Consider the following 27916-nt stretch of genomic DNA (forward strand, 5'->3'; position numbering starts at 1 on the left):
GTGGCTTCAAAATAAGTGAGATTATTCTTCTGTCTTTTGCTTAAATGTAACAAAACATTTCCCCTTTTTTAACGTTTTTTTCTTCCCCCTTTTATTTCTAACATTCATAGGCTCCTTCTCAAACAAGTGGGTCGGGGAAGAATAGACTAAGGACAGCAAAATATAAAATTCATGAAGTGAAAGAAGGCTTAAGGTTGGGGACAGAAAGAAGAGGTTTTATAAAAAACCCTAGAAATTACTATTATGCTGCCATCCACCCCACTTAAAAACTAGATATCCTAGCAAGCAAATTTGAGACAAACAAAACACTGTGAACACTTAAGCCAAATGTATGTTTCTTTATTTATAGAAAGGTGGTACAAGTATAATTTTCACACACACACACACACACACACCAAAAAAAAAAATTGAAAATATGTTTTTCCGTAATATATTTTGTATACAGAATAATGAAGCGCGAAAGCATGTTAAAGTCAATACAGACTACAGACTGTTTATGTATTTACATTTCTAAAATTAAACACACTGAAGCATAAGTATATAACTTTTTATAAATATAACTTTTTTTGTTTGTTTGTTTGTTTTCCATATCCATTTCACATTGTTGTCATTTATTAACAATGTTGAACAGAGGGACAGGACAGGAAAATTATGCGATCTGGAACCCTGAGCACATGCTCAGCTCTGATGATGTTTCATTTTCATCAGACTTTTCCATATAGGTTGGTGCAAGAAGCATCATAATCATGACCCTTAAAGGAAGATTTAAAGAGATACAGAGGTCAGAGATATTTCAGCATATTTGAAATGACATAAATTTAATGTGTTTTCCATGGTGTAAGAGAGCAAATAAAGTGGTAAATGTACTCACGCGGTAGAATTTTGGCTCACTGAGATGCATGGGGGAAAAAAAGATTTAAAAAAAAAGTCACATAAATATTTGAATTTATCAAATCACCTGCCATATGGCAAAGGAGAGGCACATATACAGCTTCTGAATTATAATACATACATTGTTATTAATATAAATATGTATAATGATAAAACTGCACTTTGCATAAATTCTACAGTTTGTTCTTTCGTTATAACAAACAATGTTAAAGAACCAAGCTCAGGAATCTTGAAGTGGCATGGGGATTTTTGTCACTTTTATAATAACACTTTTATTACATTTTATTGAACAGTATTATTGCTGTGTGAATATAATGAATTTAGACCTTGAGGGACTTCATCACTGTACCTTGTTTCCTGACACTGTACATGTGTTGTTTGCCCTGTGAAGAGAGAGGGTTCATCATTAGGGATGTTACAGTATATCGTGCCACAATATATCACGATACGATACAAAAATGCAACAATATGTATCGTGGATAGTGACAATCTGTATTGTGTATAAATGAATGTCTATGTAATGTTGAATATTATGTATAAAAATGCAATGGGGGAATATTTGTGTGTCCTGATAATGCCAAATGTCTTATGTTACTAGTAAAAAGTGGCCTACATTATTTTAAATGTATCCATCTTATTCCTGGCGAACCTACTACGTTTTGAATTATGGGTGGCACTTCCGGTTTGGGGAACTTCCATTCAAAAAGACTGAAACGAGTCATTTCAAATCGTAAGGTTGGACAACAAATAAAGCTTATCTGTCAGTTAGAATGAATGAGCTGTCAATTTTCCTTCCTGTTTTATTTTCAGACATCATGAGAATAACGTAACGCTTGGTATTTTAACATGAAAGTACGTTATGAGTATATGATATGTTACAACAAGAATAGCTGTTTCAGTTGCTGCATTCTTTTCCTCGTGATTCTTTTCTTTGTTTCCTTTTGCATTCCACTGTAACAGTATGAAAAAGGACTACACTGCACATTTGTGGTCTGTTCTCACGATTTAATTTGCGATAAAGTTATATCCCATTAACAGCCCTGACCCTTCAAGGTTTGGACTCCACTAGACCCCTGAAGGTACGCTGTGATATCTGGCACCAAGAAGATCAAGACAAGTTTGGTGTTTTTATTTAAATGTATACTGTAAAATCTAAAATGTAGGGATTTTGTGTTATTTTTTTTTATTTTTTTTAACTGAATTCCGTTTTATTAAGAAAAAAAAAACTGACTTGTATTCTGCTCTCAGATTTGCAATGTTTCTGGGTGATTGGTGTCTAAAAAAAGAGAACAAAGATATCAAATTTGAAGGTTTTATTATTATTATTATTACACAAAATAAAAATGTAAATATTAATTACCTAGGAAATCGGCTCCAGATGCTCCGTCTGTTGAGAGATTAACATTAAAAAATAGTCATGTGATGTTTAAATAGCATGATTACAAACATAATTTGTGCATAGTTTATGCTTATTTTTTGTAATATTATAATTATATTTTCAACCTGCCTTTGTTCAGGCTTTGGTTGTCTTTCAGGAGCATTCCCAGTGCACCTGTAGATTGCACAAGTTTAGTGCATTGGAAACAAAGACCAACACTGTTTTTATTTATTTATTTATGACCTTTTTATGTTGCACCGCTTGATATCCCTCCTGTTACAAAATAAGTGCAATGTACTTATTGTGTTCATATTGTATTGCAAAACTCTTTGCTGCTATTGAGGTGGGATACGGGTAAGGTTAGGGACAGGTATGGTGGTATGGGTAGGTTTAACCCTTTGACTGTCACCCCCCTTTTTGAGAATACACATGAAAATGCACTATCCAAACTTAAAGGGCTGTAATTCAAGAATGCTTTGGAATATAGACCAAAGTTTGGTCTCGTTTTAAAGACGACATTCTGCAGATTATTGCTGAAGTGAAAGCAATTCAAAATATGAAAGTATGAAATAGTTATGGAAGTTTAAATTTACTGTAAATGAAAAATACTGTACTAAATATTTTTTATTTCATATAAAATATATATTTTACAAAAAAGAATTTACTCTAAAATTACTATAAAATCAAAGCCATATGTCTAACCAATTTGTGTTCCAAACTGAACCTTGAACCTTTTGTGAAAAAACTCCAACCTTGAGAATCTGTTCCAAACTGATCTCCTACATCAGAGAATAGAGTTAAAATTGTTACTTTGTTATCCAATTAAAGGTTTGGTCACACTTTATATTGGGTGTCTTTAACTACTATGTTCTTACATTACAAAATAAGTGCAATTTACTTATTGTGTTCATATTGTATTGCAAAACTCTTTGCTGCTATTGAGGTGGGATACGGGTAAGGTTAGGGACAGGTATGGTGGTTTGGGTAGGTTTAAGGGTGGATTAAGAGGTAGGGGAAGGGTCAACAGTATAATTATAATTTTAATTACTGAAATTAATCACAGATGTAATTACAGGCAGGTATTTATATATATATAAGTAAAAATATAAGAAATATAAGTAAAATATAAGAACATGTATGTACACAGTAAGTGCATTGTACCAAATTATTATTTAAATGTTAGTACATAGTAGTTAAAGACACCTAATATAAAGTGGGACCAAAGGTTTTAATATGAATTAATCAGTGAAATTTGGTTAAATAAACATGTCACACATACCTATGTGCAGATTGTGTCTGTGACCCTTGCATATCTTGACATGGTTGTCTACAATCAATAATTACAATGTAAAAGTGAGACATTGGTAATGCTGACTGATAAAAATATAAAATAAGCCATTATTTAAATGTACTCAATATGTCCTAATGAATCCAAAGACACCCTTTTGTCATTAAACAAAAGTTTGATGATTTCAGGTCAAGCTTTTCAAAAAGTTTTGTGAAAAGAATAAATAATTGAGATGGACCAGTAGGTGATGCTGTGTCCATACTGTTCAAAGTAGCTTCAGGATGGTAATGATATGTACATCATTTTGTTTCAATTCCTTAAAGCATTTTTAAGTTACAGCCTCACTTTCTGTTTGGCATCCAGTTTGTCATATAGACCTCAAATTTAAATACAGACATTCTGAAGGATGAGAATAAGCCGTGCAAACAGTTACCTGTGCCGTCTCTTGTATATGCAGACTCCAGCAAGTACACAAATGAGGATGAACACAAGTGATGGAGCAATGGCATATAGCCCGAAAGTCTCCGATGTAATCGCTTGAACTTCTATTTCTAAAAGAATTAATAGTCACACATCTCTCACACATCATAAAGCAGTTTCTTTTACAAAAGTCATGTTAAAACATGGACCGATGTATAAGCCGATCTCATTAACATGGATACAATCAGAGATCAACCAAACCATCTTGGATGTAACTGTATAAATCTGTACTCACTCTTAACACTCAGGAAGGCAGTGTTGTTCTGTGTTTTACCACCCCAAAAGTTGGCACTGCAGACAATTTCATCTTTGTCTTCATATCCAGTTGAAATGAAGGTCACAGCGGACACTGTTTCCCAGATGCCTCCACCCATGTGATTATGGCTGATAGTTTCTCGGGCTGTTGGGACGCTCCAGCTGATTTTGGGAGGGTGAGAGGAGCATGTGTGGTTGACTGAGCATTTGACGGTGATGCGTGTCCCGGGCTCGATGTCTTCAGGGAGGGAAGACATCACAGGTTTGTCAGGAGATGCTTTTAAACAAGAAACACAAAGACGTTATATTAATTATGGGATGTGGTGCATCTTTAAAAGCATTTTTATAACCAATTGTGAGTGGTTATATGTCCTCACCCCGCATTATAATGAACACACAGCTGTTGTTGAAACTGTATTTCTCTTTTTCTCTTTCTGCTCTGAAGCAGAACGGCCCGTTGTCATGAGTTTGCACATTATCCATCTCCACAGTACAGTTCTGCTCATCCGGGTTTCCCAGGAGCCTCGTGCGGCCTCTGAAGTTGTCTAAGACTTCATGTGAGTCAGTGTGGAACATGTAGCCACCTTTTTTGGTCACCCAAAGAACGCGAAGTCGAGTGACATAGTCCTCTTCCACCTTGAAACTGCACGGTATTACCACACAGGAACGAGGCAACGCAGTGATCCTGGGTATCACATCTGCCTCATATTGGAAATGAGCTAAAATGATACCGTATAATGGATTAATCAATATTATTACAGAACTGAAACATGAGTGCAGTGTAATAATAAAAATATGAGAGTAAGGGGGACAAACACATACTTTCATTCAGGATTGGATCCACTGGTTTTTGATACTCTGTAAGAGAAACCAGGGTAAACAATTATGTTTGGTTTTGGCGTAAGTGAAATGTCACATTTGAGCCTTAGGCTAGAAACCTAATTTATGCAATTATGTGAATTGCAGTAACAAGCCTCAATATTAATGTTGTTGGGTACATCCTAAACCCGAATAAGTTGGCAAAACTAAAAAAAAAACGAGGCGATCAGTTACATTTTTTTTTTTAAGTTAAGACATTTAAAGTGTAAGTAAGCAGAACTTGCAGATTTTTATTTTGTACTTTGTAAAATTATCAACTTATTTTTAGTAGTGGAAACTTGGCTAGCTTTAACTAGCTAAACCAATAAATGCTAGCTTGCTCATTGGTAACACAATGCTTTGATAGTATTAGCATAGCATAGCCTTTTCTAAATGAGTATGACAATATAATACAATTAACACACTATCTGTCCCAAAAGTGTCTTTAAAAGAAAGCCATTTATGCTAACCATTTACGGTTCATTATAATAAAATGTATACTTGCAATGCATTTTGAATTGCAGTCCTACACATTTCAAAATGCAAGGCACACAAAATCATAGCTTGCTGAGTAACCAGTTCCGTTCACAATTCAGTACACAAAAAAAAAAAAGACGAAAGATCAACCACAATTTAGTATGAAGACATTACAACAACGGAGATTGAATAGTGAATATTCTCAAATTTACAAACAAAATATCTGTATATTTTAACCATACAAAAAATTGTCACCAAAAAAGATAACCACTAAAATAACAAGACATGTAGAGTTCACACACATCATACATGACCCTAACAAATTACTTACGCTGTACACGTAAAACAACAAAGATTTCAGTGTTTCCTCCAGAAAATATTGCTGAGCAAATCAATTTCTTCCCATTGTCGTCTTCCGCACCCAGAAAGGTTATGTTGGAAAAGGTGACCTGATCTAAACCAGAAAGTGTTTTTCTCTCCGTTGAGACCTGCATATTCTCATAGTTCCATGTGATGGTTGGAGTCTCTCTCTGGCAGGAGTGATAGACGGAACAAGTGAAGTTCTTTGCGACGCCGTCTGTGACATCTGCCAGTTCAGGCTCAATCCTTATTTTTTGATGAACGCCTGAAATTGAAATTAAACCTTGTAATAGGTCCAACTGTGAATGCTAACGCTAATAGAAGACAAAGCAGTTCATATTTATGTTCACTTACACTGTGCATTTTTGACCTCATTAGCTGTCACTGTTGTGCCTCCATGGTGTGTTACAGAACACTCAATAGTCAAGCGTTCTGCCTGTACGACGCCTGTGCGCGTCAGAGTGATCTTCCACAGGCCATCTTTAATATGCTCATTGTCTGTTTTGTCAGTTCCTTTTATACCATTCAGAATGATGTTTGGTTTGCTGAATGGACACGTGTGGAAAGCTGAACATACTATTGTGATGCTGTCACCCGTCCTGTCACCTCCATAAATATTGATGCTGGGCTGCTGTGGACTTGCTGATTTATAATTGACAGAAACATTAGAATTAATACATCATACATTTCAAAATGTTTGGATTTCAGTACTTTAGATAAAAAAGTAAAAACAACAACAAAAACAAGTGGAATTTGAAAATGCTGCTAGAGCTTTTCTCAGAACTAACTTCCTTTTTCTGTGCCACTTTTCCATTTTTTTAAACCATGCCATTTGGTATTTTATAAAGACGTAAAAAAAAAAAGCTTTTTGTTGCAAATTGTCTTTCCTTTCCTTTTGAAAAGTTAAATAAATAAATTACTACAGTTGGACAATCAGAGATATTACAGCAAAATAATAATATTCCAAGAATATTAACACACCATCAACAATGATTTTAGAGGTGACATCGTGAAATTTGTAGTTGTGCCATGGAACATTTTCAGGGTCAATCCTTGTGTATAATGTCTCTCCATGGTGGGACTGTTCCAGGTTTTTGATCAGCAGACTACAATCCCCACTTGAGTCTCCAAATAGATCAGTTTTCCCTCTGAACTTCTCAATGACATTGTTTGCATGCAAAGGATCATAAACTAAAGGATAACCTTTAGAGGTCCACTGATACCACACAACTCTACGTGGGTTTTTGGGTGGGTTTGATGTGTAAGAGAAAGAACATGGTATAACCAGACAGGAACCTCTGAGGCCACGGATGTCTTTTGGCATCATCACTGCCCATCCCAAAGCATCATACTGAACAATACCTGTGGGACAAAAGTTGGAGAACATTCCTGGCTGATTGCTATGATAGAATTGGTAGAACTAGAAGAATAAAGTGCAGTAAATGGTAATGCTATATTTGTGCTTAAAACCACTGTTTTCATGATTATGATAATAAATTAAAATAATATCATAAAAATTACCAGTTCGCAGTATAAATGGATATTAAAAATAACATCATGTTTTGAACTTGATGAACATACTATCATGCAAAACTAAAAAACGTTTTTATAGTCAAATAATTTGTTCTGATCAACCACAATTTTGTATGCAGACATTACAAGGCAGATTTTTAATGGCAAATATTCTTACAATTCAAAATTCTTACAGATTACTCACGTTGTACATGTAAAACAACAGAAGCTTCGATGTTTCCTCCAGAAAATTTTGCTGTGCAAATCAATTTCTTCCCATTGTCGTCTTTTGCACCCAGAAAGGTTATTTTGGAAAAGGTGACCCGATCTAAACCAGAAAGTGTTTTTCTCTCGGTTGAGACCTGCATGTTCTCATAGTTCCATGTGATGGTTGGAGTCTCTCTCTGGCAGGAGTGATAGACGGAACAAGTGAAGTTCTTTGCGACGCCGTCTGTGACATCTGCCAGTTCAGGCTCAATCCTTATTTTTTGATGAACACCTGAAATTGAAATTAAACTTTGTAATAGGTCCAACTGTGAATGCCAATGCTAATAGAAGACAAAGCAGTTCATATTTATGTTCACTTACAATGTGCATTTTTGACCTCATTAGCTGTCACTGTTGTGCCACCATGGTGTGTTACAGAACACTCAATAGTCAAGCGTTCTGCCTGTACGACGCCTGTGCGCGTCAGAGTGATCTTCCACAGGCCATCTTTAATATGCTCATTGTCTATTTTGTCAGTTCCTTTTATACCATTCAGAATGATGTTTAGTTTGCTGAATGGACACGTGTGAAAAGTTGAACAAACTATTGTGATGCTGTCACCCGTCCTGTCACCTCCATAAATATTGATGCTGGGCTGCTGTGGACTTGCTGATTTATAATTGACAGAAAGATTAGAATTAATACATCATACATTTCAAAATGTTTAGATGAAAACTAAAAACAACAAAACCACAAAAACAAGTGGAATTTGAAAATGCTGCTAGAGCTTTTCTCAGAACTAGCTTCCTTTTTCTGTGCCACTTTTCCAATTTTTTTTAACCATGCCATTTGGTATTTTATAAAGAAGTAAAAAAAAAAAGCTTTTTGTGGCAAATTGTCTTTCCTTTCATTTGAAAAGTTAAATAAATAAATTACTACAGTTAGACAATCAGAGATATTACAGCAAAATAATAATATTCCAAGAATATTTACATACCATCAACAATGATTTTAGAGGTGACATCGTGAAATTTGTAGTTGTGCCATGGAACATTTTCAGGGTCAATCCTTGTGTATAATGTCTCTCCATGGTGGGACTGTTCCAGGTTTTTGATCAGCAGACTGCAATCCCCACTTGAGTCTCCAAATAGATCAGTTTTCCCTCTGAACTTCTCAATGACATTGTTTGAATGCAAAGGATCATAAACTAAAGGAGAACCTTTAGAGGTCCACTGATACCACACAACTCTACGTGGGTTTTTGGGTGGGTTTAATGTGTAAGAGAAAGAACATGGTATAACCAGACAGGAACCTCTGAGGCCACGGATGTCTTTTGGCATCATCACTTCCCATCCCAAAGCATTATACTGCACAATACCTGTGGGACAAAAGTTGGAGAACATTCCTGGCTGATTGCTATGATAAAATTGGTAGAACTAGAATAATAAAGTGCAGCAAATGGTAATGCTTTATTTGTGCTTAAAACCACAGTTTTTATGATTATGATAATAAATCAAAATAATATCATAAAAATTACCAGTTTGCAGTATAAATGGATATTTAAAATCATGTTTTGAACTTGATGAACCTACTATTTTGGAAAATTAAAAAACGTTTTTTATAGTCAAATAAGTCAAATAATTACAAGGCAGATTTTGAATGGCGAATATTCTTACAATTCAACATTCTTACAGATTACTCACGTTGTACACGTAAAACAACCGAAGCTTCGATGTTTCCTCCAGAAAATTTTGCTGTGCAAATCAATTTCTTTCCATTGTCGTCTTTTGCACCCAGAAAGGTTATTTTGGAAAAGGTGACCCGATCTAAACCAGAAAGTGTTTTTCTCTCCGTTGAGACCTGCATGTTCTCATAGTTCCATGTGATGGTTGGAGTCTCTCTCTGGCAGGAGTGATAGACGGAACAAATGAAGTTCTTTGCGACGCCCTCTGTGACATCTGCCAGTTCAGGCTCAATCTTTATTTTTTGATGAACACCTGGAATTGAAATTAAACCTTGTAATAGGTCCAACTGTGACATTTAAAGTGAAGTTATAACTAATAGCACACAAAACAGTTTATTTGTGTGTTTACTCACATTTGGCACTTTTGTATTTTGTATCTGTCACTGTTAAGGCCTGTACACACCGGGACGAATATCGCGCGCGCTTATCGCCAGCGTTTTTCGTGCCGTTTTTCGGCGCGTCTTGAGTGTTCACACCCAAGCGATTTTCACTGGCGCTGCGCCGAGTGAACGTGCACATTCAGTCGATGCGCTCCCGGTACACAAGGTGGTGCTGCGGCACTTTAAGCCTCTGACACTCGCTTGTCACACAGAAGGAGAAGAGAGACAGTATTTACGTGCTTGCCAAAACCATAGACATATTATGTATATGGGCAAAACCATTCACACACTTTTTGCTAACTGGCAAGCAGCATTAGCAGTTCATCTTCTTCTTTGTCTACTTACTACTTCTTCTTCGTATCAATGTGTGCTCGGCAAGACCGTTTTGTGCTTGAGCGCCACCAAGTCGTGTTTTACTGTCACTTCAGCAGCTCCAGGCACGTGAACAAAAGCGCCGATTGGTCGGACAGTTTTTTACGCGCCGCGTCAAAATAAAAAAACGAACCCGAGGCGTTTTTTTTTAAATGACGCTTTTACGCCTGGCATTTTGCGCGTCGGTGTGAACACTCACATTGGCGCCCATTGTTTAGTCCCGAGGCGTTAAACGTCGGCGATAAACGCGTGCGAAAATCGTCCCGGTGTGAACAGGCCTTTATGCTACCATAATGTGTTACAAAACACTTAATAGTGGAGCTTTCTGCCTTTACGACACCTTTGCGTGTCAGAGTTAATTTGCACTGGCCAGCATTATTACAGTTATTGTCTAATTGATCAGTTCCTTCTATTCCGTTCAGAATGATGTTTGGTTTTCTGTATGGACACGTGTGGGGAGTTGAACATGCTACTGTGATGCTGTCACCCATCTTTTCACCTCCATAAATATTGATGTTGGGCTTCTGTGGAGAAACTATAATTCATGAAAACATTAGAATTAACATAGCATATGATTTATTTTTTTTTAAACAGTGGGCCAAAGTGTTTTAGGACAAAAATGAATGAATTTCATTGAAATAGATCTGCAGTGTGCAAACACATTATTCTTGGGCTTTTCTTAGAGCTACCTTTTCACTTAAAAAAAATAAAATAAAAACAATAATATCAAGGTAGTCTTTTTGTGGATGAATGAATATTAACACAATGTTTGACAACCATAATGTTTCCAATACTTTTTGTCTTCATTTTGAACAATATATCTATTGCTTTATTTAATTAAATGTTTTTGAGTGAGAAGAGTGATTGTGTTATAATATTTCTTTAAATAAATGCAATCGTTTTCTTTGATATAAAGCAAAGATGTGTATAATATAATACTTTGAAATGTTATTTTAAACAAATAAACTGATGAGAGTCAATTTGCGATAAGCATTTTATTGCGTCTATTATTATTTAACATAAATTGGTATTTACATACCGTCAACGGAGATTGTAGAGGCGACATCATAAAATGCATAGGTGCTCTTTCCAACATTTTCAGGGTCAATCCATGCATATAATTTCTCTCCATGGTGGGACAGTTCCAGTTTTGTGATCAGCAGACTGCAATCCCAATATGATGGGTTTCCATATAAATCAGTTTTCCCTCTGAACTTCCCAATGACGTCGTTTGGATACCATGGATCATAAACTAAAGGATAACCTCTAGAGACCCACTGATACCACACAACTCTACGTGGGTTTGTGGGTGGGTATAATGTATAGTCGAACGAACATGGTATAACCAGACATGAACCTCTGAGGCCACGAATGCCTTTCGGCATCGTCACTCTCCATGCCAAAGAATCATACAGTAGAATACCTGTGGGATAGCAGGTGAAATTTGGAGAAAATTAATGGCTGAAACTTTAGTTTAGTTCCTAATGTAAACACTTCTGCATTACAATATTCTACATCCCTTAATCCTACCCAAAACATAAACGTAACAACTACTGGTACCTTACTAACTATTAATAAGCAGTAATTAGGAGTTTACTCAGGCAAAAGTCGTAGTTAATAGTTAGTTAATAGTGAGAATTGGACAAAAAAACTAAAATGAGAAATTTTCCATAAACATATTTTCTGCTTTAAATTAGAAGTATTTGAAAATAAATATTAAATGTCAAAAAGTCATTGTAGTTCTCTTTAAATTGAAATGAAGTTGGTTAAGAATTCCTTTTCTGATGTCATGTAAATACAGAAGCTCTACAAATGCATAACCTGAAATTTAGCCACAGACTTTATGGTGTGCAACCATCAGACCAGGGAAATTACCAAGAGGCAGTACAAGAAAAGACAGCAGAAATCTTCGGAAATAAAGACACTGAATAATCTAAGAAAAGTGAAACAAATGAAACAAAATAACATATTCTGTACCTTGTAAAAGCAAATGAACAAGCACAGGCTTCATCATATTTCTGGGTTAGCCCTAGGTGAAATCAAAACAACAGTTTTACATGTAGAAAAAATAACATTTCAAAATTAAGTGAAAACTATTTTCAAAAACTGACCACCAAATCAAGAATAGTGTGGGCTTAAATTTATAGAAATTGACATCTTAAGTCTTCTATTAAATATAAAGCATTCTAAAATCACTTTGTAAAAATCACTAAAATCACTTCAGATATAATCCATCCATCCATCCATCATCTTCCGCTTATCCGGGGCCGGGTCGCGGGGGCAACAGTCTAAGCAGAGACGCCCAGACTTCCCTCTCCCTAGCCACTTCCTCCAGCTCTGCCGGGGGAACCCCGAGGCGTTCCCAGGCAGGCCGGGAGACATAGTCCCTCCAGCTTGTCCTAGGTCTTCCCCGGGGCCTCCTCCCGGTGGGACGTGCCTGGAACACCTCCCTGGGAAGGCATCCAGGAGGCATCCGAAATAGATGCCCGAGCCACCTCAGCTGGCTCCTCTCATGTGGAGGAGCAGCGGCTCTACTCCGAGTTCCTCCCGAGTGACTGAGCTCCTCAACCTATCTCTAAGGGAGCGCCCAGCCACCCTACGGAGAAAGGTCATTTCGGCCGCCTGTATCCGGGATCTTGTCCTTTCGGTCACGACCCACAGCTCATGACCATAGGTGAGAGTAGGAACGTAGATTGACCAGTAAATCGAGAGCTTTGCCTTGCTTGGGTTTTTTTTTAACTGAGTCAACACCACAAATACACCTTAATATAAAACAAAATAAGCTCTAGCCCCACCCATAGCCACTTTAACCCTTTATAGGGCACTCATTGAAATATTTGGATATTACAAATTTCAACCCTGGAGTGTTATTATTGTAGGTTATTACAAGACTTTTGTGACTTAAAAAAAAAAAAATACAATTATGTTGAAAATCAAGGTTAATGAAGTAACCATATATGGTTCCTCGCCGGTCTATGGTCATAAATATTTATATATATTTTTTTTTTTATTTATAATATTTTTTTTATTTAGGAACATTTCTTCTTTTTCATGTCAAAGTCAACTACTTCATCAATGAACTAGGGTATTTTTTTCCCCAAAAAGTGGATATATACATAATACAAGACACAAAATAAATATATATAAATTAATTCATTAATTCGTTAACTTGATACAGCAGTTGTGATCAGCATTGAGGCACAGGTGGACCTTACAGACTCTGCAGACCACGTTTGAACTCAATATGTTCCCCTTCCTGCTGCAGTACTTGCAGGTCTGGCAGAGTGAAAATACCCTAAGTATGGCTTACTAGACGTATTGAGCGTATGTCTATAAATGGACATTCTGTCACTTGTGCTAGTCTTTCCTGAACGGGGCATATGAGCAAATATGATCACACCATTTTCATGTCACAACGTTCACTAATTTCTAGAAATCCTAAACAAACAACATCTATCTCAACATTTAACACAACTATTCAACCATATGTGTGAGTTTGGAAATCACCCTCACCTCCTTCCTTCCATATGTGGATAACGGAGATGATTTCTGTTATACAGATGGAAAAACTCAGACTTTTGACTACTGATTATACTTAAAAGTTTTCTGCTGTTTGGGGTTCATTTCTTGGACATTTTGACAAGTTGGCTGTTCAGCCAGCCCCCAGTGACTTATCTGAGGCTTAAGCTTAAAGGATTAGTTCACTTTTAAATAAAATTTTGCTGATAAATTACTCACCCTCATGTCATCCAAGATGTCCATGTCTTTCTTTCTGCAGTCAAAAAGAAATGAAGGTTTTGGATGAAAACAGTCCAGGGTTTTTCTCCATATAATGGACTTCAATGGGCTAAAAACGGTTCAAGGGCCAAATGACAGTTTCAGTGCAGCTTCAAAGGGCTTTAAACGATACCAGACGATGAATAAGGGTCTTATCTAGCGAAATGATCAGTTTCTGCGAGAAACCGAGCAGTATTTATGCTATTATTTTACCTCTTAACAGACAAACGCGATCGTCTCTGAGCTCCGCCATAACTTCCGGCAAGTATGGTCAAATTAGATTGTGGTCATAGATGTATACGTAGATGCAGAGGCGTAGCAAGCTTTTCAAAAGTGTGGGGGATAGATGTGGTTTGTTTGTTAACAAAAAAAAGATGAATACAATGACAGAAGGGTACAAAAGGTATAACATACAAGATTGTAGAGGTTCTAATATACAGACAATATACAATATACAGACACACGCAAATTTACTTTCACTTTACACATAACCAACTGTGTTTATGTTAACCTTGTGTGTATTTGACAGTATTAGCACAGTAAGATTTAGTCCAGTAATCAAGTGTTTAACAGGCTTTCAGTGCGCGCTCTGTGCGTTAAAGCATGCGGATAACCGGCAAGGCTTTAAAACGCATGCAAATAATGAACTTTCGTGATTGTGAATAACTATAGTGTTCTGTGAGTATAACTCTCTGACACCAGCATTGCAAGTGTGTCTAGCACTGTGTATAGTGATTGGATATTTGCTCATATCAGTGCATACTCACAGGCACACTGCAAAAAAAAAACAAAAAAACAACGCAATTCACAATCGCTTATTGAACCATGAATGCTGTATCGAACGGTTTAATATTATAATGAGAAGTGTGGTATCCCTAAAGCGTTTGTGCAAAACTGCGGGAAAACTGCAGAAAAAGTGTGGGTGTTGAACCCTCTCACCGGGAAAAGTGTGGGTGCGACGCCCCTGCGTAGATGCCTCATTAGCGACTGCACGGATCAGTAGAATGAGGCATCTACTATCGATATATCTATGACCACGATCTAATTTGACCTTACTTGCCGGAAGTTATGGCGGAGCTCAGAGATGATCACGTTCGTCTGATAAGAGGTAAAATAATAGCATAAATACTGCTCGGTTTCTCGCAGAAACTGATCGTTTTGCTAGATAAGACCCTTATTCATCGTCTGGTATCGTTTAAAGCCCTTTGAAGCTGCACTGAAACTGTCATTTGGACCTTGAACCGTTTGTAGCCCATTGAAGTCCATTATATGGAGAAAAACCCTGGACAGTTTTCATCCAAAACCTTCATTTCTTTTTGACTGCAGAAAGAAAGACATGGACATCTTGGATGACATGGGGGTGAGTAAATTATCAGCAAAAGTTTATTTAAAAGTGAACAAATCCTTTAAGCATCCCATCTGGGCACCTTGAATGTTGCACTTTTGTATACTGGACCGAATATTTGTTTTTTACTTGATTTTATTATTTTTGTTTTGTTTTGTGTGTGAGTGTTTAGTCCAAGCCAATGTTGTTTGTTACGTGTTTTAAAATCCTTAAAATAAAGTATAAAAAAAAAAAAAAGACAAAGAAGAGAGACAGCTGATGTTCTTATTTTTTGCATCTAGGGTTTGTCATGCTTTATCAAGCATATAATCAAGTTATTTTAAAACAAAATGTGTCAAACACATCGGGCGAAGAACCATATTTGGTAACATAATCGCACATTCACAATGGCGTTTACATGCCTCTACGTGAGCTCGTATAAGCACATGGATTTCTCCCAGCAAATCAACGGATATCAGTCCACATAACAGATAGTGCATCTGACCAATCAGGAGTTGCCCGGGGCATTTCAAACTTCAGCGTCATTTCAGAATTTGTGAATGACGGCTTTACGCTCCTACCTACTCCCATAAATACAGAAATAGCATCGAAACGAACAATGGTAAGTTAATGAAACTCACACATATGGTTGAATAGTTGTGTTAAATGTTGAGATAGATGTTGTTTGCGTAGGATTTCTAGAAATTAGTGAACGTTGTGGCATGAAAAATGGTGTGATCATATTTGATCATACGCCCCATTCAGGTAAGACTAGCGCAAGTTAGGGCTGTACGATTAATCGAAAAATAACCAAAACCGACATTCAGAATCTCTAACCGACGTATTTTTCCCATGACGGTTATTTAGGTTTTCACGTGACTCCGCCCCGTCAGTCACATCAAGTGCAGTTTGCAGGCACACAGAGATGCAAGAGCGGTAATCTGTGTTTATAGATGCCCAGAATCACTATAGTAACTGCATGTTTTACACAGTTTATACAGGTCAGTGAATTGCTGTTCTTATAGCCTATATGCGCTGACACACACACACAGAGAGAGAGACGGCGCGCGCAAGCCCCGAAGCCAGATCGCTTTCACTTTCGTGCTCATAATGTTTGTCAAGTATGCGTTTAAACTAAAGGCTTGCCAGTTTCAACATTTAACGCGATTGTGCACTATTCAAAAACAAAAATACGGAAAACTTCTCCGTTCAGTGCTCAGCTTTTTTCTGTGACATGACACAGAGAGCCGAGCCGTGTCGCGTCTCTCACAACGCGCGCGCCCTGAAGGCAGATCGCGCGCAGTGAACGCAGTGTCAGCTGTCCTGTGACTAAAGTAAAGTCACTAAAGTAGCTTAGAAACTCAACCGTTATAGGCATGTATTTTAATACCTTTGAAGTAAGTACAGCAGCTTCATAATGAATAGAGACGGTATGAGTAATTCACACACACACACACACACACACACACACACACACACACACACACACACACACACACACACACACACACACACACACACACACACACCATCACTCTCTCATTAATGCATTCTAATAAATGTAATGTAGGCCTATGTGCTAATGTATCTGTATCTGATGTACAACAAACAGAAATCTGCCCCATAGACAATAACTGCTGAAAGTGAACCGTTTCCTTCAAGTAGCCTACTTTAAAATCACAAAGAAATGCACTTTTTCATTAGAAAAAAAAATCCACCTTTAATAGTAGAAAATATTTACAGTACAAACCTTATCAGTGAACTTGCTCAAAAACCTTATGAGGGCAAAAAAAAAAAAAAACAGCAAAATAATCGTTCATTAATCGTAATCGAGGTCAAATGTTCAATTAATCGAGGTTTTTATTTTTGGTCAAATCGTTACAGCCCTAGCGCAAGTGACAGAATGTCCATTTTTAGACATACGCCCAAACTAGTAAGCCATACTTAGGTTTTTTTTTACAAATAATGCATTATAATTTTGGAGAACAGCAGTGCCGTTAAGGAGGTGACAACAGCCAAGTTAGTCTCAATTTGTACCCACAAGGGGGCTTCGGGAGCAATATTACCCGGTTCCTCCTTCAGCCAGAACATTAAGGCCCTAATATTGGCAGCCCAGTAATAGTGTTTAAATACTGGCATGCCTAGCCCTCAATTGGGCCACACGATCTCTCATTTCCTGTAATTCAGCTTCCATGGCTAATTACTATTTGGGATGTCCCGATCCGATCATGTGATCGGAAATCGGGCCCGATCACGTGGTTTGAGACTCAATCGGAATCAGACGTTACCTCCCGATCAGGACTCGGATGTATATGTACAGGGCTGGATTAACATAAGGGCTAGCTGGGGCTGAATCCCCAGGGCCCGAGCACAGAGGGGGCCCGTGATTGGCAGAGGAAATGATTGACAGTCGATCGGGAGAACCTAAACTTTTCCTGGAGCGCCGCTCGCCAAACCCCACCACGCCCCCACATATTAAGCGCTGTTATTTACTCGAGTGCTGCAAATGCATGGGATTGGGAACAAGCATCAAAAGCCAGGTGAAGAAACGGCATTACCTGATTAAACCGCGAGCGCATCCAACAGACTCGAAGCGCGAGAGCAGCTGGATCGTCTCACGCACAGCGCTGACTAACTCGATACAAGCTGACGAATTTGATACAAGCGCAACATATTACAGTAAAGGCTCTGTGGAGAAACTAGCTGAAGAAGACTGAATAGCTCCGAACATGTAAACTGAAATGTTGAGGTAAACTAGGCTGCCTACACGATAGCCGTAGCCAGATATGAGGTCTGGACCTATGTATTTTTACGAGGTGTACATAATACATTATTCATTTAGTAGACACTTTTATCCAAAGTGACTTACAAATGAGAGAAATAGAAGCAACTAGAACAGTCAAGGGCAACAAAATGTTAATATGTGTTAAATGTAATAAATGTTGCGAAATAATTGCCTAATAGAGTATTAACACTACTTTAGTGCTGCAAGGATATATTCTTGTCTGAGCTGCCCTGCCTGCGGTCTGTCACCGTCACCGCTCATCAATATCAAAATATTTGAGATGACCAATCAAATTAAAGTATGCAGGCTTTATACGCAGAAGCTGCTGTGACAGTAACACGCTTCAGTAAACGGTGCAAGATGCAAGTAGCCAAACTAAACGTTTCATATTTGACAGTTGTTTTAATATATCAAATGTTAAAGGGGCTATATGCAACTTTTCCCCCAAAATAAACGTAACAATAGCCTTTTTATTTTACCATTTATGACTCAAACATCTCCTGATGAGCATACTGACACCTTGTCTGCTCACAGTGGGTGCACCTATAAGCCTGTATCCTATTTTTCCTATTTTCTGGCGGGTAAGTTTTTCCTGCGCTGTCTGCGGATGTGACGTCACCACCGCTGCGAGAGCGAGCAGAAAATAAGAGCAGTTCTATTTTTTGGCCACAGGTGTCAGTCGCGAGTTTAAATTTCAGAAAAACGCATATAGGCCCTTTAAACAAACAATGAAAAGACTATCAACCAGAGCTCAGCTTTAGGAGGGGAAGAGACAGGGCAAGAGAAGGAGACAAAAAGAAACAGTGATGTAAATGAGGAGGCTTATAGAAATGAGAGAATGATGAAAAAGGAGAGAGGAGGTATGACAGATAATCTACTGCCCAATAACATATAGAAGTATATACTGATATTATAGAAGTATCGGATCGGGACTCGGTATCGGTAGATACTCAAAATCAAATGACTCGGACTCGAGGGCAAAAAAACCTGATCGGGACATCCCTAATTACTATAAGGGGTACTTACCAGAACCAGACGAATCCCCACTGTATTTGTCACAACTACAAAACAAAAATACACACAGAAAGAAAAACAACATCACTGTGTCTGAATCTGTACAACAGCCACAATACCCTGCCGACTAATGCCAAATGTGGCATTCTGCTATAAAAAGCTTAAGTCAATTATGGCAACAACTAGACTACGCCACCCCAGAAATTGGCCGGGGACCCACAGGTACACAAAGTACCACAAGCACACAGATTTGTAGTGGCTGGGACAGGTATCAGGCAACAATGTAAGGTTTTGACAAATGTATTTAATAAACGTCCTAGAAAATACAAAACCAGTCTCTGTAATCATGTATAGAAAAATTAAAAGAGAGTACAATCACTCATAAAACTTCCTGCTCATCCATACAAACAGGATTTTCACCACTTCAGAACTGGGGGAGTCGTCTTGCCTCTCGGATAAGCACAGCAACCACTTGTGCTCTCACAACACGCACAAACACCTCGTTGTGAACAATGTAGGCCGCCGGCCAACTAGGGCTGTCAACGAATATTCTAAATTCGAATATATATTCGAATAGTTTTTAAAAAACGAATTTCGAAGGTGAAAATTAATATTCGAATAAATAAAAAAATGTGGGGAAAAAAACGCCGGCGGTAGTAGAGGCGTGGCTGTCTGCTTTGCGAGCGGGCGCGCTAGCGCCTGAAGCCTGTCTCCGCAGTGCGAGCCCCCGCTGACTGCGCGCGCTCCTCCCCAAACGGACGACGTGTTTATACTTGACGCGCTCGCCGTTGTGCTTTTCTTTGAAACGACAGATGGCGACTCTGAGTAATTGTTCTATATACTATCAGGAAAAGCGTTGAGAAGAAGTGGGCTAATGTACACAGGTGACGATATTTATTTTAGTACACTTCACCGAAAACCACACTACAAAAGAATCATGTAAAACAGATCAAAATAAACCTTGATATCACTTGTGACATGAGAACAAAATGTATTTAGAAATGTAACGCTAACTTGTTCAACTCAATTTATGATATCTAAATGTTTCCTAATTTCACTAAACACTTTAGTGACTTTTCACTTAGTTTCGTGAACTTTTCTTTATTAAACTGGCTTTTTTATGCTTTTGTAGGCTCGTTTTGTAAATATAAGCAACTAATTTGTATGTGCAAACTGGACCACCCTTTACTTTGCATCGCCCGCCACAAGCTCTCTGTCTGCAACACGACAAGAGGCCATAACGGAGAAATTAATTTTGTTCATTTGTAAGGACATGAGAGCGATCAGTGTCGTGGATGGGGCAGGCTTCAGGGAGTTCTGTCAAGCAGTGGAACCGAGGTACTGACTGAATAGATATTGCATGAATGAAGGATAAATGCACTGCTTCCACTGGTTTGATTATTTACCGTTTCATGTCAAGGAAAAGTTCCATGTTTACCACAGCACAGCTCGCTCGGAGCGTTCAATAATATGCTGTAAAACTTATATTAATATTTGTTTCAATCACTGAATGAAGCCTGCTATATTTGGGACAAGAGTCGCGACCTTAAATTGCTTGCACAAAACTCTTGATCAGCACTCAATGTGTGTGTGTTCATTTAAACCATGCGCAGAGAGGGTGAGGGCGAGAGAGAGTGAGGTCTGCAGTCTTTAGCCATTAGTTGATTTACTTGTTTTTGTGTAGGTAATACGTTGTCAAATATGTTTAAACTTAAATAGACTACCTATATAAGTAGTTATGTCTCTTTGTATTAATTTGTCCTGTTATTGACGTAATGCGCGTCATTGATAAAATGCGCAACCAGATGTTCGAATAGTTCGAATATTCGTGCTTTTTTTAGAGGGAATATTCGAACGTCATTTTTGAGCAATTTTGACAGCCCTACGGCCAACCCACCACCACACACAGACTCTGCCAAATACTGGTCCCCACCTCTGAAGGGAAAAAGAAAACAGGATGAGACACAGGCAAACACACACACACACACACACACACACACACACACACACACACACACACTCCATGTAATGGTTCAGCAGAAAAACACATATCACATGCTGTCAGAAGGAGTAATGTCACAAAACCATGGTGACCTGGTGTTCTTTAGCGGAGAGAGCACAAAGGAATCCTCCCATAAAGTCACATACAGAAACAAAACACAAGATTACAATTTCCAAAAAAATAACAAAGAAAAAACGAAATAACAAAAAGCATGTACAACACAATAGTAGTGACAAACACATCACTTTTCGTCACTAATTACCCCCTTCAAATCCTCTGGTCACTGAAGTCCAAGTCTCCCAAATCTCAATGCGCCACCGCGGCCGGGAATGCACTATTGTTCCAATTGTCAAGATGATGACATGAATTTTGGTTACCAGCAGAACCGCAGCAAAGGTATTATCTGGCATACAGCAGAAGAACGGTCGAAGAGATCAACGCGGAGAGAGAAAGAAGCCATCCAATCCGTCCGATAACTTTCCAGTTCAAGCAGTCGTCACTCCATATGGATGATAGTCACATTGCTCAACAAGAGAAGTTACGACGAAGCAGAGGCGGGCCGTTGTACGTGTGGAGGGAATCCCCCAGACTGAGCCGTTATCGCCGATCTGGAGAGAGTGCATTCATAACAAGGTAAGTGTATTTACTTTCTATTTTGTTAAAAAAAAAAATTAACTAATATAATCAGCGAACACTATAAATGCACAGAGCTAATAATCATCGTCTAAATGTCCTATCACATTTTAATTTGACTGCTTCATCACTCGACCACATCAAAGCTGCTTATGGTGTCACTGCTAACACTTAATAAGGTATACCAGGGCTCTCAAGTTTTGAATTGAGTTCAGAGTGAGATTTTGGACGTGGCGGCAGGGTCTGATATGAAAAAATGACACAAATACGTACAAATAAAAAAATATTTATTTAATTAGTGTGTGTGTGAGTGTGAAAGAGAGAGAGAGAGGGGGGGGGGGGTGTTAGTGTTGTTTATTGTAGGTGTTGGTAGCAGGTTTTGAGGCCTTCAGCACAGGGGTTGGTGGCTCCCATTTGAAACATGGTTCCAGGCCAGCCATTTTCACTGTCATAATGGATGACAGAGTTCCATCAAGGGCCAAGCTGTTCCTGGTTTTGGTTTTATTTAGTCCAACCATGGAGAAAACCCTCTCAGCATCTGCATTTGAATGAGGGAGCACTAACACTAATGCAGCTATTTTTGCAAGCCTCCCAAACTGGCTCAAACCGGTCACCTTTGAAAAAAGGAACCAAGAGCCTCTATTACTCAAATGCTCTGCTTTTATGATTTCAATTAATTATGTGTATGTAACGTGGTACCAAATTTTTCTTACCTTGCTCTTGATTGAGGACATACTCCCCCAAAACTCCTCAACATTAAAGGTGGTGGGATCTTGAAGCATTGGGATCTCCATGAGCTGATACTCCAGGAACTCCTCACTCACCTTGTCCTGTTCCTCTGGCCCATGGAAAGGAAGTAGTTCCTGGAATCTAAAAAAAGCACCATGTGTAAAGAAATGATTAAGGATTTGGTTTGTGACCATGATCAAAATTAAACTTAAAGTATTCAATATGTTGAAATTCGAAAAATGTGAAAACCTTGCCTGTCTACGAAGTATAGGGCATCTTCCACCCCACACTCAGTCCTCTGCTGCACGTCAACAAATTTGGCATGCTTTAGAAGGGCCTCCTTCAGGGGGAGTTTGTTCATACCATACTCCACAGCCCTGACCAGAAACGCCAGTGCTGCCTGCTGAAATAGCTGCACTTCCTGAGGTGTGATAAGTCCAGTCTCAAGGAACCTGTTGAGGGTAGCTCTGGTGGTAAAGCCAACATGTAGTTTTTCTCCTACCAGACAGAGAACAGAAAGAGATAAAGCAAATTAAGCCCAGGTAGTTTAAACAATATCTCTGAATCAAAGTAACTTTTTGCTCGCCAAATTCATCCGGTAGATACACAGGAATTTCACTTGGCAATCAGCACTTTAACTCAAAACTAGACAAACTGTAAGTGCACATAGATTCAGCAAAATATGCACAATAAGTGCAAGTGGTTGAAGGTATTCCTCTATGTAAGCAATAAGCATGCAATTTTACCCATATAGACAACAACATATACATTGCATGTCTACAACGTAATGCCTTTTCCATAACTTCAGAGAGTCACCCAACAATAATCTTTTCAAAAAGTATATTTGAGGTCAATGGGAATAGGTTTATCTCCTTATGTGGGACTTGAAAGTTTTACCTGGTAGTTGGTTTACTGGGTCCTTGTAGGGGATGGCCTGGACTTGTCTGCCCTGTAGTGCTAACGGCATCATGAACCTTGCACACAGTTTCATGATGAACTTTGTCATCTGCAAATTTGTTGTTCATAAAAGAAGTCCATGTGTTACTTGAAAAAGGACATATCAGCCAATGAAAAATAAGCACACATCCTTGGCAGCAGGATGCCCTAACCCTTGCATTTACCTCTCCATGGAGCTGGAAGATGGAAGACCTTTCTCTCTGGAGGAGGAGGTTCAGTGTGGAGAACATTGGCAGCATTGCTTGAAAGAAGAGGAGGTAGACTTCAGTCAGAGGCTTGGAAAAAGCATCCACCAGCCTTCTAAACCTTGGTTGTTTCTCATCTGTAAATAATAACAGGTTTTTCTTAAAAATATACATTTAGTCTAGTGTAATGCACCTGTACTACTGTCAATGAAATAAGCAACATACTTAAAGACTTAAAATAGCTGGTAAGTGGCCCATACTGCCGCAGAATTCGTGTAATACACCTCTCCAGGCTTAACCATCGCACTGAAACGTGCAGCAGCATTTCCATGTACTCGCTGTCATGGAAGTCACAAAATTCTGGGGGAAAAAAAATGATTATATATATATATAGCAAACAAATAAAACAATTCTGAACAGTAGAGCTGGTTGAATCACAAACCTGCCAGGTAACCTTTACGGTTGGTGCTTCCCTTAAACCAATACCCAACATCCACAGTCAGATCCTCTGGATCAAATCCAGATATCTGCAACACATGAATTCAAATATTTATTACAACACCAAACTGTTTTACTTGACATTGGGCTTAACAGATTGGTTATAAAAAAGTGTACATGTTTGAACTTACTTCCAAAAACTTCTGCCCTGCATGTTTGGCAGTGTTGTGGATAATATGACAGGGGCATCCATGTATGTAAATGCTGCCATTTTCCCTCAGCATTCTGGCTGCAATTGAATTTTTGGCTCCTGTATTGACAGGAGCATTGTCAATAGAGAGACCTACACAATTTCTCCAAGGGATGTTACTTTCCTGCAAGGTGTCACTGATTTTTTTATAAATCACTTCAGCAGTTCCACAGCTCCGCCCACTGGTGGTGCACATATCAAGGAATCTGTGCACAACTTTGTTGGTGTCAAATATTCTTACTGTGAGGGGATTCATCTTCTCTAGACCTGTAACAATAAGATGCATAACTAAACCTATATGTTGTTCAAAAATTGTATGAGTGTACATGTAGAAATGGATTTTTAAAAAAAATATACAAATTACTGGTAGTTGTTACACTCATACCAGTATCATTTGAGCCATCTGTGACAAGTGTGAAGGGATTCTCTCTCATCTTCATCACCAGTTCTTTCTTGAAATGAGGCGCCACCGCTTCATTTATGATGCATGTTGTTTTGGTGCTCGCGCTCTTAAAGCTCTGAGCCGTGGGGGAGTCTCTAAAACATTCTTTGTACAAGGGGCTGAAATGGTCAGCAACGGCAAATGGAACATTGTGCTGCACCATTGCAACAGCAACCTTCACCTCAGCCCTCCTGGTCTGCAACAGAAACAATTGATTAAATAACTCATAAAACATTAGATAAGTTTTCCTGGTAATATTAACAACAATTTGCAATTCATCAAATATTGACACCAGCCTTTTGTTTTTCCTGTGCTATGTACCTTGGCCTCTTGTACACTCATGCCTCCAACAGAAGTTGCTGTCGTGTAGAACTTTGCAACACTGCTGGCTGATTTTAAAGCCTGTTCTTTTGCTCGATGTCCCTTGCCTTCCACATGTCTGCTTATATCCCTCACACCTTGATGGGCACAGGAGTTCTCTTGTCTGCAGACTGAGCACCAGTAGAAGGAGCTGGTGGTTCCCATTGTGATGAATGGCCATTGGGTTGACCACTCCTTCTTAAAGAAACACCTATAGGTGGCTGCTCCACTTAATCCTCTATTTTTCCCTGTTTCCAGTGGGTTGGCCACTGTCTCCTCTATGATGTCCCCCACAGTCTCTTCCACAGACTCATCCTCTACTGACACCCTAGCTGTCTCATCCACAGTGTCCTCCACTGACTCATCTACTGCCTCCACTACTGTCTTCTCCACAGTCTCCTCCTCTGACCTGGCTACCTTTTTAGGGAGCTGATCCTTCAGAGCGAAGCATGAAAGAATGCTCATTTGCCTCTTCCCTGACATCCTTAAAATAGACAAATGCAATAATTAATACTGCATTGTTTGGATACACTGAAATAGCCTAGGCCAAAGGTTTTCAAAGAAAATTATGGCAGGGAAGAGGCAAATGGAAAATGAATATTCCTTAATAATTTGTATTTTATTTATTTTATTTCCTTCTAAATCAGAACTAATACACAAGCATCAGAATAGCTGCTGAAATTAGCAGGAATTCAAGCAAATAGGGTTGTGCACGAATGTTCGATCTGTAATTAATATTCGAAAAATAAAAATAATATTAAAATTTTAGTATATTGCTTTGCTGGCCGTAAATGCAGTGAATCCATGATAAATCCCTCTAAATCTCGCAGTTATAACTAAATCCATTGGGTGGTGCTGTGGGGCGTGTTAATAAGTTGATTGTATTTGATCACTTAATGTCGTCGTCTGCCTCGCGATGTTTGGAATTACTTAGATAAAAATGATCTTACAAAATAGTTACTTTTAATATAATGAATTAATGAAACCGAGTTTGTGAAATCGTCATCTAATCCAAACACCAGTCGAATGAGGACAGCTCTGGCCTACAAAGGCAAAAGACTTTAAAGATTTTTTGTTGTCCAGCCAAATTAATTATAGGTAGGACACTGAAAATCTGGCATTTAGATATTTTAGTAATTAAAATTATCTACATAATTTTTTTAAGAACAGAAAACACAAAGTGCTGTTAGAAACTTCACTTAACAACTTTATCTTTGTGTCTCTGCAACGTCTGTCATCGGGGCTTTTTTTCTCACCACAGAATATAATCATACACATTATTATTGTTTGTTTTTCCTCAGCATTATAATGTGAAACAATATAAACATGGTAACCATATTCCGACTCTAACTTACGTTATGTTCTGCACATTAAATGGCGCGCTCTGCTTTACTGTTTTTTCCCACTGCTTGAGGTGCTTCTTATGCTTTTGTTCTTTAGGCCTTTATTATTTTTTGTTAACTCATTGTCCAATGTTTTAAACTGAATGAAAACTAAGATAAAACGTAACGTAAGCTGTTGCTTGGCGAGGCAGATGACCTAATAATAAGTTTGTTCAGAAATGGTGACAACTTGAATAGTCTCTCTCATTTTTTTATTAGCCCAAATATTTGAATACAGTATTTTGGAAAAATGCCCATCCCTACTAGTTAGGCTAGTTCACATAACGTAACTCTGGTCAAACTGTTAACTAACCCTCCCAGCTGCCTGGACACAAATATTCCCCAGTAATGATGAGATGACTTGCCTTACTCATAGGATATGGTCCCACGTCGATCACGATCAGTCTGTATCCAGATGTGCTGTACCCAGATGTGAATGTGACTGACAGATGTCCTCTTCAGTTGCTAACTAACTACTTCAGCGAGGAGCATCTGAATCAATGAGCGAGCCCGTGAATCCCAGCGGAATCAGAACGTAAACGTTGTTGTGGCGGGAATATTTAAATCTTACCCGGATACAGCAATTCTATTTTCTGATTGGCTGTTCAGTATCTATTTTTTTTTTTTAGATTAACTGGTGCGTGGCAGAGCCTTCTCAACTCAAAGGGGAACTTTCTTGATTCCTCTAATAGCGGCGCAACTAGTGTGCGTTATCCTGGAGATTTCTCTGCGTGAGAAATACAAGGTGTGGCGTGTGAGCGTGTGAACGGGTTGAAATGCGTGTGTCTCACGCCCAATGCGTGAGACTTGAGAGCCCTGGGTATACATTAGTTAACTAAGTATGTCAACATGTCCATCTTGATGAGTATTCTAGCAGACATAGTCTGTATGCCTTAAGTAAACTTTATACAGTCGAGAAAGACGACGCATATCCGAGCAATGCGAGCATTCTTAAAGGGGCAGTAGCCTTTACTGCTGACTGTTTAATGTCAAACAACAAAAGACAAGGACATCACTCACTGCTCTTGATTGAATAGCTTTTGTAAGTTTAATAGGATTAATCTTTAATTTATACAGTCAAATATGCTGTTATTTTACATTTGATCAATTTCTGTACCTGAAAACTAATGTTAGATGTAGGCCTACCTGAAAAACCTGAAAAGCATCGTTTATTTTATTAGTATCTTTGCTCAATAGTATTTATTCCCAGCAAACACAAAACGTTTTTACAACGTTTCACAACGTTGTATTTTGGTTGCAATTAGGTAATGTTGCAGTACAACGTTTTAAAGACGTTTTAAAAACGTTTTTTTAAATAGAAAAATAATGTAACCAAAATAAAACGTTTCAAAAATGTTGTAAAAATACCAACCTGGTACGATTTCTTTAAGTAGTCAAAAAAACGTAAATATTACGTTTGTCTACTACCAAACTAC

At 38.3% G+C, this 27916-nt stretch overlaps 1 protein-coding gene across 1 annotated transcript; it reads right to left on the reverse strand.

Moving 5' to 3' along the window:
• Positions 1-323: 323 nt before the first annotated feature.
• On the reverse strand, positions 324-21615 carry LOC307130581 (uncharacterized protein). The gene is made up of 22 exons (XM_079823627.1): positions 21367-21615; positions 12180-12231; positions 11242-11625; positions 10702-10737; positions 9410-9703; positions 8704-9084; positions 8088-8375; positions 7705-7998; positions 6969-7349; positions 6342-6629; positions 5959-6252; positions 5115-5150; positions 4670-5011; positions 4273-4569; positions 3991-4108; positions 3549-3596; positions 2399-2443; positions 2252-2278; positions 2123-2167; positions 1241-1274; positions 872-890; positions 324-752 (listed from the first exon to the last, which is right to left on the reverse strand). Exons 2-21 carry the CDS (start codon positions 12214-12216, stop codon positions 888-890), a joined length of 3672 nt encoding a protein of 1223 aa, XP_079679753.1. The 5' UTR covers positions 12217-12231; positions 21367-21615; the 3' UTR covers positions 324-752; positions 872-887.
• Between the last annotated feature and the right edge of the window lie 6301 nt (positions 21616-27916).

Source organism: Gobio gobio, assembly GCF_949357685.1.
Source record: "Gobio gobio genome assembly, chromosome: 8".
Classification (NCBI taxonomy): Eukaryota; Metazoa; Chordata; class Actinopteri; order Cypriniformes; family Gobionidae; genus Gobio; species Gobio gobio.

Coding starts and splice junctions, on each gene's coding strand:
- LOC307130581 (XM_079823627.1), bottom strand. CDS start 12,216: ATGATGAAGCCTGTGCTTGTTCATTTGCTTTTACAAG. Junction 2,168..2,251: donor ATCTGGAGCCGATTTCCTAG/GTAATTAATATT, acceptor CTCTTTTTTTAG/ACACCAATCACCCAGAAACA. Junction 1,275..2,122: donor AATCTGAGAGCAGAATACAA/GTCAGTTTTTTT, acceptor CTCTCTTCACAG/GGCAAACAACACATGTACAG.